The sequence below is a fragment of the Peromyscus leucopus genome, chromosome 9 (assembly GCF_004664715.2).
Source record: "Peromyscus leucopus breed LL Stock chromosome 9, UCI_PerLeu_2.1, whole genome shotgun sequence".
Lineage (NCBI taxonomy): Eukaryota > Metazoa > Chordata > Mammalia > Rodentia > Cricetidae > Peromyscus > Peromyscus leucopus.
The window spans coordinates 2,897,127-2,908,591 of record NC_051070.1 but is presented as its reverse complement, the minus strand read 5'-3'; the positions used below and the strand labels follow the sequence as shown (position 1 = coordinate 2,908,591).

General features: G+C 46.4%; 1 protein-coding gene across 30 annotated transcripts in view; it reads right to left on the bottom strand.

Moving 5' to 3' along the window:
• The window catches only part of Dock9 (dedicator of cytokinesis 9), a 269,995-nt gene that overhangs the window by 64,292 nt on the left and 194,238 nt on the right, over nucleotides 1-11,465 (bottom strand). For all 30 annotated transcript variants that reach the window (XM_037208305.1, XM_028868260.2, XM_028868248.2 and 27 more), the window contains exons 28-33: nucleotides 8,747-8,893; nucleotides 8,433-8,516; nucleotides 7,720-7,831; nucleotides 5,751-5,929; nucleotides 5,489-5,602; nucleotides 3,283-3,400 (exon numbers count right to left, since the gene is read on the bottom strand). In XM_037208305.1, coding sequence (XP_037064200.1) covers nucleotides 3,283-3,400; nucleotides 5,489-5,602; nucleotides 5,751-5,929; nucleotides 7,720-7,831; nucleotides 8,433-8,516; nucleotides 8,747-8,893 — 754 coding nt within the window. The remainder of the gene's footprint in view (nucleotides 1-3,282; nucleotides 3,401-5,488; nucleotides 5,603-5,750; nucleotides 5,930-7,719; nucleotides 7,832-8,432; nucleotides 8,517-8,746; nucleotides 8,894-11,465) is intronic.

Here is an 11,465-nt window from a genome sequence, read left to right as displayed (position 1 = left end):
AAATTTCATTGCTAATGGCCTGAGTCCAACACCTCTTGGACAACCTGGAGTTGACCTTGGTGACTAAAGATGGTGTGTAACGCACGTGTAAACCCTTCTCCCTTCCTGGCATCTACTGTAAAGTACATGCAAGGCTGCATGACTCAGCACTGCAGACTGTCACAGGAGTGAGTGACAACCTCATGAAGAAATTATAACACCTTTTCTATAGGGAGAGAAAGGAAATGCATGCTATGGCCACATGGTAATTATACTTCTCTTCAAACAATCATAGCTCACAGTGGAGGCAGGACACGGAGCTCAGGGGAAAGGGGTCAAGAAATGGACACTACACCTACCATTCTCGGATTTCCAAACCCGATTCCAATTTCAGGTCTAATTTAAGGCAAACAGATGCAAATGTAATAACTCAAAACGAGCACGCTTATTTAGTTCTCACAATGTATGTGTGCTCGCACATGTATGCAGGTGCATGTGTGTTTGTGTCCTCACCAAGGGAATCACTTTAGTTTTTTACATATCCAAGTATTTTTTTAAAAACTATTTTTATTACTGCACATTTATTTCAGACATTAATACAGTGATGTCACTTGCATAGGGAATGACTTCAAAGATTATTTTTTTTTATGCATATGGCTGTTTTGGCTGCATTCATGTATACCTTCAGAAGAGGGCGTTCGATTCTCTGGAAATGAAGTTACAGACAGCCATGGGCACTGGGAACAAAACCCAGGTCCTCCGCAAGAACAACAAGTGCTCCTCACCACTGAGCAATCTCTCCAGCCCACAGGGAATGGGTTTTAAAACCTTAACAACACATGACTAAAATAAAATTCGGTTCTTCTCTCTTCCATTTGTACAGAGCAGGTGGGAGGGAAATGTGAATCTAAGAGGGGCTGTCCTCGAAAGTGGGAGGAAGCACAGAGTGATTGTTATCCAGGAATCAGTTCTAGGATTCCCATACTCTGAAGACATCTAAGGGACTTGTTCACAGTTTGCAGAAGGACAAACCCCAGGACTACAGTCATCTGGAGGCTCCTTCCTCAGCCGCAGCTGCTATAGCATCCAGAACAAAACCCAAACCTAGCAGCAAACCTGGTTCCCACGTGGGCTTCCCCAAGATGTTTCTACAAAGAATAAGGATCAGTGCCGTTAGATGGGAGGAAGTACAGAGAAAGCTGCTGTGGTCACCTTCTGAAAAGGTGGATTTGGGTCTGGAAGTTCAATAAGAACGAAGAGACAGATTAGTCACAAGCCCCTTTCATAACCGCACCACGTACGTACAGCAGTACAGGTCCACTGCCATTCGGGTCATGCTAAGGACACCCAGTACCTACTTGCTACCTTCCCAAGGACTCTCAAATCCTAATACTGAATTCTGAACTGGACACTGTGAATTCTGAATAGGAGAGAATCAGATGAGCCAAATATGCCCTCACTGTGGCTTGATCACTTCTACAAAGTCTGCCATGTTTCCCTGGTGGTCCTATCAAGTGCTAGCCAGAGAGCACAGAGCATCAAGACTTCCAAACACATCAGTAGGCTTTGGACTCATCTATTTGGCCCCGAGAGTGCACTATAAAGCATGGATGCCACAACACAACTAAACTAGCTGTAACAACGACAGCACATGTTTTCCATGGCAACCACCCTCCACGCTGCAGCAGCCTTTTATTCCTGACAACGATTACTTAGCTATAAGGACACAGAGGCTGCAGTAGTTAAAACACCCCGGGGGGCAACCAGGTTGTGGTGGAGCCAAGATGCAAAGCCTCACCTGTTGGGGCTAAGCTAGAGCCGGAAACACTGCAGTCAACCCCTCCAAAGGTCACTTCCTGCTCACAGCAGCGGCTTAGCGCCTCTGCGGAGCAGGGCAGTGACGCGGGATCCCCGCAACAGTGAACATTTGTGGAACGCTCACCGTGGGCCTCCCTCTGCTCCCAGCATTTATTATGTATCAGCTTTTAACCCACAAAATCTTTCTCTCTCTATGTATATATAGAAAGGGGGACTATAACCATGAAAGTTATCCATAAACACAAATGAGCTCAGGCCTGGGATTGGTCGTGTAGCACAGATCCGGACGTTGGCATGGGCTGTCCAATGCCAGTCAAGGTCTCCTCTCACTACATTGTCTTCTCCGTAAGACGAGGTATTAACAGTAGAGAAGGTAAGAGCACCAATTCAGGGGGCTGATTTAGTCCTGTGACTTTAGTGGGTAAGAGCCATGTCTTTTCCTGTCCCATGAATTTGTAGCACCAATGGATGGCATAACCACTAGCCACAGTAGGATGCTTCACATATTCAAAGTGTGGTTAGCAGAGGGAGAATTAGAGGCAGAAGTGGAGTGTGAACCCCCTGTTAAAATCCTTCGATTATATCTGGGTGTGCATGCATATGTATACCCCTGTTTACATCATCATTATCTTCATAAAGCTGCAGCTTAATTAGTCAGACTATAAATAGGTGCATCTTCTCACAGACAGACTTCTCTACTTGAGTCTTGATTTAGGCCATCTGTTTTCCTTCCCATGGGGCTGCTTTTCATACGGAGGAGGGAAAAAGGCACAGAACAGAAGACTTCTGAAAACCGATTTTTAGGATCAAATCCCAGCCACAAACTGCTGCCTCCTTCAGAATTACGAACAAGACTGTCACACTCATCTAGCTCACCAGCATTACAGGTAAATCTTCCTCTCACCCCCAAACCTACAGACAGTCTGCTTCTAAAAGCATAAAGAATCCAATTCAGGTTTAAAAGCCAATCAGCTGAAGAAACATTGGACAAAAGGTAATCCAGCAGCAAGTATCCATGTGACCCTGAGGGGAGAGGGGAGAGGGGAGAGGAGAGAGGGGAGAGGGGAGAGGAGGGAGGGGAGAGGGGAGAGGGGAGAGGAGGGAGGAGGGAGGAGGGAGGGGAGAGGAGGGAGGACGGAGGAGGGAGGAGGGAGGGAGAGGAGGGAGGACGGAGGAGGGAGGAGGGAGGGGAGAGGAGGGAGGAGGGAGGGGAGAGGAGGGAGGAGGGAGAGGAGAGGAGGGAGGAGAGATGAGGGAGGAGAGAGGACAGAGGACAGAGGACAAAGGACAGAGGATAGAGGAGTGACCCTGTTTAGGATTCACAAGAATCCTGATTAGTGTCTGAGAGACTTCAGTGGTAAAACACCACAACCAGGAGAATATCCAAGGTAGAACGTTCAATTCTTAATTTACCACTAATGACTTGTGAGAGTAAAAACAGTTTGAGCGACACAGGACAAGACCGGTAAGAGCAAGGAGCATTACCAATGCCAGAGATGGCGCCCAAGAGGTCTTTGTGCAGGCTGTGGTCCAGTGTGTTTCCCTTCTGTGGCGTCATGAGTGGATTCCCAGCTGGTATGGCAAGGGGCTCGTCCTTCACAATCTGCCAAGGGGAAGAGAAGAAACTATTTGAGCTGGCTGAACAAGCTTCACAGACTGATCTTCAAGTGTGAAGACAAGACACATACCATCTGGACATGTTCAGCATCTGTAGGGGGTGGGCAGATCCACAGGGCACACAAGAGAGGAGGTAGTAGAGGGACCAGAGGAGAGCACAGAGGAGGCCAGGAATACCAATGTGAGGAGGCAGAGAAGCCTGATTCTGGTTCCACCCATCTCTCCTCCGGCCCACACAGCTCTACCATCTTGCCCTGGTCACACTCCCGCTTCCTGCCTCCCAGGACTCACTGAAGCCTTTTCTCCTGTCCTTGTAAGCCAGAGGCATGAGCTACGGTCTCTGGATGCTCAGGTGGGAACTCGCTGTCAGGGGAGAAACTGTACTAATTTTAAATATACCAAGAAGGTGGATTTTACTTTGGTGAAACCCAAAGCAAGACCTGTTCATTTCCCCCCGGATTAGAACAGGACAGGGAGGTCACGTGCTGTCCTGAATTTCTCTGCTTAGAGAGGCACATGGAGTCAGAGGATACACATGTGGACAGTGATCCAGGATAATGTCAGATCAGTGAGTGAGGCCAGGGAGGATAAACTTTACACCATTTGAACAGAAAAGTGAATGCTACCAACCTGGATCCTCTTAGATATTATTTAAGGGTGCACAGTGTAAACAATAGCACAGTGTGGGGATTAGAGAGGTGGTCCAGGGGTTAAGAGCACTGGCTGTTTGCCTAAGGACCTGGTTTGATTCCCAGCACCCACGTGGTGGCACACAATCACCTGTAACTCTAGTTCCAGAGGATCCAACACCTTCTTCTGGCTTCCATGGGCACTGCACACAGATCAAGGCAAAACACTCATACACATAAAAACAAACACATATCAACCAACCAACCAGGAAATTGCCCAAGTGTGTGCCACAAAGTGGCCGGATTAACAGTGGAGTCAAGAATGGTCAATATAAGGGCAAAGGTTTCAGTGATGTCTGTAAAATCATTAGCAGATAGAGACACTGAGGCCAGGAAAAGGGCTTGGGGAAGAAAGAATACATTTTGGTTTATGAAAATTTGATATAGAAATGTATTATACAAAAATCTGATAAATTTTAATAATTAAAAATGGGCTGAGTAGATGGTTTTGGATAAAGCGCTTCACGATCAAACACAAAGACTTGAGTTCAGATCCCTAGCAACCACCTAAGATCTGGCCGTGGTGGCATGTGGCTGCGGCCAGCATTGGGGGCGGGAGCAGATCTCCAGAGCTCTCCAGGCATCCATTAGTCAGTGAGCAGCAGCAGGATCAGTGAGAGGCCCTGTCGTTTCCCCCAATAATGTGAGAGTGACTGAGGAAGACGATGACCTCTGCCCTCTACACACACACACACACACACACACACACACACACACACACACACACACACACACTGTGAGCACTTGCTTTTCATTACAAGTTAATAAGGAAAAAGCCTTTTGCAATTGAGTTGTAGCCGGGAACTGGATGTTCATGCTTTGAAAATGTTGAATTCTAGGATGATTCCAAGAATCTTTATTTATTTTATGGGTATGACTGTTTTGCCTGCAGGTCCTATGTTCCTCTTCCTGACATCACTGACTTACAGTCTAATGAAGAGAAATAGGAGCTCAAAGAGGGGGCTTTCCCAGGATGGGCATGGGGTGCGGTCAGAACCAAGGTCTACGCGAGCAGAAAGGGACAAAGGTTAGCGCTACATCGTCTTTTTGTTCCTTGATCCCTGTATTATCTTACTTGAAAATGGTATCTTTTCACATACAGATCGGATGTAAGTTAAGAGGTCAGACTGGGTGGGCCCTCAGTTCGGGACAGCGGGTGGGCTCACAAAGACGAGCACCCTGTGCAGACTGAGGCCACGTGAGCCATGGCAGCTGCTGCCTGCCATGGCAGAAGCGAGGGACCACCGCCCCCGGCAGCCTCCCCGACTTTGTACTCTCCATGGGAGGGAACAGAACTCCACCTTCTGAGTCACGGAGTCTGCAGCACCCGGTTAGAGCAGCCCCAAGGACGCGGAGCGGTGCAGTCACCGGCTCTGCTTACGTACACTGCCTGGGTTCACAGGGAAGGGCGACACATCCCTCACGTTGATTCGCTGGACGTTTTCAATGAGCAGACCAAACAGAGGCAGGTAGAGAGTGGCTATCCTTGCCTGGTGGCTCTGAAAAAAGACAGACGCGGTGAGTGTGTTCCCTGGGTCTGAGCCACGGACCGCAGACTCCGTTACACTGGCTGTTGCTTTTGTTCGGACCTTTATCTAATTAGTGATTTATTTCCCTTACACCACTGAAAATGAAGGACATTCTCACCCTCGAAGTGTATCTGTCATCGAAAGAATGCTTTATCAGCAGGTTCTTCAGCATGCTGATGGCAATGACGCGGACCTCCCGGAACTCCTGGAGGGCAGTGCCCACCTCCCTTAGTAACAATCCCACCAAGAAGTGGTTTCTGCAGAACTCATCCGTTAAGGAGTAGTCAAGCTGCAGATCTGAAAAGAAGAGGCACACAGTACTTAGGTTCAGGAGAGTCCAGTGTCGCCTGAGCCAAGGAGGCATGCCATCTGTCTCCACTCGGCCACCGCTGTGTGGCTACGAGGGCAAGACTCTGCCTCAGTGGGGAAACGGGTGACTCTGCAAGGTGCCTTACTCTTGACACTTCAGATTCTGTTAGGAAAACCAAACTGAAATACGAACAGCTGCCCTGGGTTGAGTGTGGAACTGAATTCACTACCAATTTTTAGGATTTACAACAGTGATCATATAAAAAATATGTTAATGACAAATTTTTAAAAATGAAGTTATTGTATTAACTACAAAAGATTGATTTTTTAAAAATAAAACCATATCACTAAAGAATTAATACATATAACTTATTCAAATGCCATTTACTTCCTGAGTTCAGCTATCCTTTCCCTGGCTATCAATGCCTGTTACAGCCCCAATAAAATCAATGTATTTTAAATGATACAGCAGCACATAACTTATTTATTCAGCTTTCATTAAACGAATACACTATTTCTGCAGTCTTTTCTAAAGTGTCCCTCTTAAACTAAAACTGGAATGCACAATGTAGCAAACCAAACCAGTAACTCATCGGCAAGCAGCATGGTAAGGCTGAGAGCTCATCTGGAAAAGAGGGGGGGCAGACATGAAACCTGAATAAAGGGGGCAATAAAAGCGATTACACACGCCCCCAAGCTGCAGGAAGCACAGAGGAGGACCGAGTCAGCACACTGACACCACCGTCCACCAAGTCCTACGGACCCTCCTCTGACTGCCAAAGCCTTCCTGATAGTTCCCTTGAAGTCCCCAACACACTGGCAGAAGTCCCTACTGAGCACATCAGCAGCAAGGAAGGAGCTGTTCCTCCAGAACGACCATGTGAGGCTGCTTACTGAATAGTTTCTGCAGACTCCACTCTAAGGCTGGGGCTCCCCTAAATCTCTTAAGGAAGAAAATGACTTAGGTCTCACTAAGCCTGCCTTAGAGTCCAGTGCTTGACAACAGTGGACGCACAGAACTCGGTCATGGGGACCCAGCATGCAAACACAGAAAGCTCATGAAAAAGCCATGTGTCTACGCTCCTGATGCCTCCAGGGACAAGGGCTGTGAGAGCGGTGAGGTGTGATCTGGGGGTGAAGCAGGGCTTCATCCTAAGACAGCATGCCAGAGAATCTAGACACACTCAAGGAGCAGAGAATGTCTGGGGTGTGACAGCAGCAATGTCTTCGCTCCGTGGGAAACAAATGCACCCATTCATCGGAAACTGGAAACCTGCAGAGACGGCTCAATGAACAGCGGATGAAGCAGCTGAGCGACACTTGCATTCCTTTGTTTTTAAAACCGGAGGAAAATGCAAGGGCAAGCCTCTGCCCCACACCTACCTACAGGGGTGTCATTTGACTCCACAGCTGGTGAGAGAAAAGCTAATGTACAGGAGGGGAGAGCAAAACAAGAACAAATATAAGACAGATTTCTGTTAAGAAAAAGAATTTAAAATGAAAACCAAGCCATGATGTCTATGTCTGATAAACCCGGAAAAGCTTCAGATCTGCCCTTATCTGTGTGGTTGTCTCTCTGCTGAAAAGCCAGTTTCTACGTAAGATTTTATCAATGACTGTGGGAATAGAAACTTCACACACACACACCACACACACACACCAAAACACTCATTCATGAATAAAATCAAATTAGGGGATAACATTTGAATTGATACTTTTCTTTTTACAAATGATATCGTTCTCTTTGTGAGAAGATGAACCATGTAGGGACAGATTACCTTGGTATCTCTGAATCCTGCCCTTTCCAAACGGCATCGGCAAGTTCAAAGGAATATAGTGCTCATGGTTGCACACCACACGGAGAAACTCAAACTTGTACTCAAAGAGAGTCTGCAGGAAGAAACGTTTAGACATGAGAACCTCGCTGGATGCTGCATATACGATGCTAATAAACGTATCAGAAGCAAAGTACGCAAGCGTTTAGTGCTCGCTCCTTGGCCCATGGGGACTGAATGATTGTCTCTTTATAGATGTTAGGATGGCTGCAGGATTTGTGTGAAAACCAAGAACACACTTCATTAAATGATGCCTTCAGCAGACTTTAAGGCATTTATTATTTATGCTCCTCGCGTCTACAAAGGATTTCAGGTAGCTTACAATTACAAAGATTCAATACAATTTTAAAAAGTCAGTAAGCTGGGAGGTAATAAAGATAATTCTGTCAGAAAGGCTACGTGGTTACTTCTTTGGTCTTGGTAAATGATCTGGTTAAGCCATTTTCAGTGCTGAAGAACAACCGCGATCAGGAGTGCCTACTTCTTATTTGGGGCTACTTGATCCCCAATACCTCACATTTATGCACACAAGTAAGTGCCAGGGCATTCAAGAGGGGAACGAAGTGTGCCTCTCGAGGAACAAAAGACAATTCTGACGAGAACTGAGAGGAACAGGTGGGTTCCCAGATGGGAACAGTGCCCGAGGGCTACGCTACCTTGGGGTCTCCAGGAGCAAAGCAGCTGATGTAGTTGTTGATCTGCTTGAAGACAAAGCCCCTGTCCATGAAGGTGAAGCATCTCTGTGGACGACACAAGCCAAGAGCCGTCAGCTGAGACCCACGGTTTGCAGAACGCTGGCTTCTGGTCAGCACTCACTGTTCCTAAGTTTATGCTTTGATGTAAGCACACACCCTCTACTTGTCAGAGCGCTTCTGTTACCACTCCTGTGGGTAGCTGCTTAGAAAGCACACCATAGCGGTGCCCTTCCCCCCGGAGGTCCCACCTTGGCGCCCTCCCCCGCAGGCCCCACCTTGATGAACACAGCTAGGCTGTGGTTCGCGTTCTTAGATGCCTCTGGGTTATCTCGAAACTTCTGTGTAATGTGTGGCATCAGCATGTTCACCACCGTCTCCACCGCATGATGGTAGGAGGCTGGAAATCTCTGGTTCCGCAGTAACTGAAAGAGATTCAGAGCAAACATTTATGATGTTTTAAGTTGTAACACTTAGGGGTGGGGTTATCTCAGCTCCAAGTCCATTAAAAAAAAAAAAAAAAACAACAACAACAGAGTTCTAATCTAGCTTGTCTGAAATTGGATGAAGTGATTTACACTCTTCCTAATGCAGTCTAGTAAGTCTGCTGAAAAGTAACTTTCCATACACTATTTTATCAATACTTTTGGGAATGGAAATCTCACAAGCAAAAAATTTAACCCAATTTTTAAATTATAGTATAGTATAGTATAGTATTTGAATTTGTATTTGTATTATAAAAATGTTCAAATTCATCAACTATTTGGAACTGCTTAAATGAGGATAGAAATTCTCTCCAAGAGCTTTGGCAGGAAAGGGGACAGGAGCCTGTGTTTCCTCTGAGCGTCTATGATGTTAGCATGTCTCAGACACTAGTATAGTCTTTATTCAAAATTTAAAAAGCAAGTTTGTGGTGTGTGTGTGTGTGTGTGTGTGTGTGTGTGTGTGTGTGTGTGTGTGTGTAGGTCAGAGAACAACTATTAAGAGTTTTTCTGTTCTCCCACCAGGTGGGTCCCAGGGACTAAACTCAGGTCATCAGGGCTAAATGCCTTTGCCCACTGAGACATCTTGCTGGCCCTTCTCAGAGAAAGGACTGTGTAGGCTTACGCTCCAAGTATTCAAACTACACACACACACACACACACACACACACACACACACATTGACGAATGCACATGGCCAGTTTAAAGGGCACGGCAGCCTTCTGCTGCCAAGTTCACATAATGATCTGTCTTCTCATTAATGTGTACCAAAAAAGTGCTGACTACTTAGCCATCAGCTGTGTTTATTATCACACATCTTCTACATGGCAGGCACTTGCACCTCATACTCTTCCTCACTTCCAATCCTTGTATGATCCTTATGACTCAGGCCCCCTGTTACAGACGGCGAGAGAGCGTAGGTAAATGCATGCTTAGGCACACAACTCGAGTGACTCCTATCCACATCTACCAGGAATCCGAAGTCTTCTGCCAGATGAGACCACACCGCTTCTTCCCTGACTCCATAAACAAAGCTACTTCCAGATGAAGCAAGGAGGCAGCTCAGCTAAGCCTCCACTAACCCATCGTGGATTTAATTCCAACAGCCACAAGAACAGAGCACCTCAGCTTACAAACAAGGAAGCCAATGCCTATCAGCTCAGTATAAAGTCCCAATTACCCCTAACAGCCTTCCGTTTCTTCTCCCCTTCAATGACTGGACCTGTCTGAAATGCAGGGGCAGCGGCTGCCCCTGGAGACTCTATTTCCCAGTCTAACATAACAGCTGGATGTGGGCCATGTGACTAGGTTCCGTCTAATGGGCTGCACAGGGTGGCAGATCCTCCCAGGCCATGTTCAGAGAAGCAGACTGCTTTTGTTCTTTTCTTTTCTACGCTGGAATATGCTGTGATGATGAGCCAGTTCCAACACGGTCGGAGAGGGTAACACCCGAGGCTGGACAGCCAGATGGGAGGTTGAGTCCCTGCATGACCCTGGGGGGCCAAGCCGTCCTCTCCAAAACGCCTACCAGCTTGTGATTTTCCTGTCACAGTTGAACCACTGTGGTCTGGTCTGTTGTACAAGCGCCAGGATGTCACCAAGCAGGCCACATTTCGAGACTGCAGTCAGATCGGTATCTTTCTGATGTGAAACTATGCGTAATTTTATGCATTAAACACCAGAACCTATCATGAAGATTTGAAGTGCCTATTTTTAATCATTTCAATTAACACAAGGACAGTTTTCTAAGCACACACAGACTCAAGAACCCAGTGAAGTAGGATCAAGTTATATGAATACGAATTTAACCAATTCTTTAAAATCTTGCTTTGAAAAGGATTTTGTTCCTGATGTACCAATCACTCCATGTCCTGGGAGGACCACACTGAAAGGCGATCGGCTTCTAGAACCCACACAAAAGCCAACTCACCGTCAGGCAAGATTGCTTACTACCTAAGACTGCCAATCCCGGGGAAGTGGAGTCCCAAGAAACGCTGCTGTCCTTCATAGCTGGGCTGACTCAACAGCTACAAACCCAGGGAAAATGTTTTATAAAAGACCCTTGTCATGGACGGGAAACCCATTAACGAATATTATCACCAAAAATGGGACTATCACACATATACGTTCTTGACAGCACATAACAGTACTAGCTATGAAGTATCCCTGCCAGAAAGAATATCACACCAAGTGTCTAAATTTTAGCTGCAAGCATGTAGGTAACGTAGGAGCCATATCACATAACATTGTGGGATAACAACTGGCCAATCCTAGAACTCAGGAAATTCTGCTGGACAAATACCACAGTTTGTTTGTTTGTTTGTTTGTTTTAGCACACACACTGCACTGAAAACAGAGAGAAGACAGTTTGAGAATTAAAGAAAAAAGCAAAACACAAAATCAAACCAACCCCCTGCCCCTAAATCTGAGAAGCACATCAGCTAAATGCGTGTACTTGGGCCTTATTTACATGTAAAACGACGTTTTGGGGACACCTGTGGGAAATCTGAATACA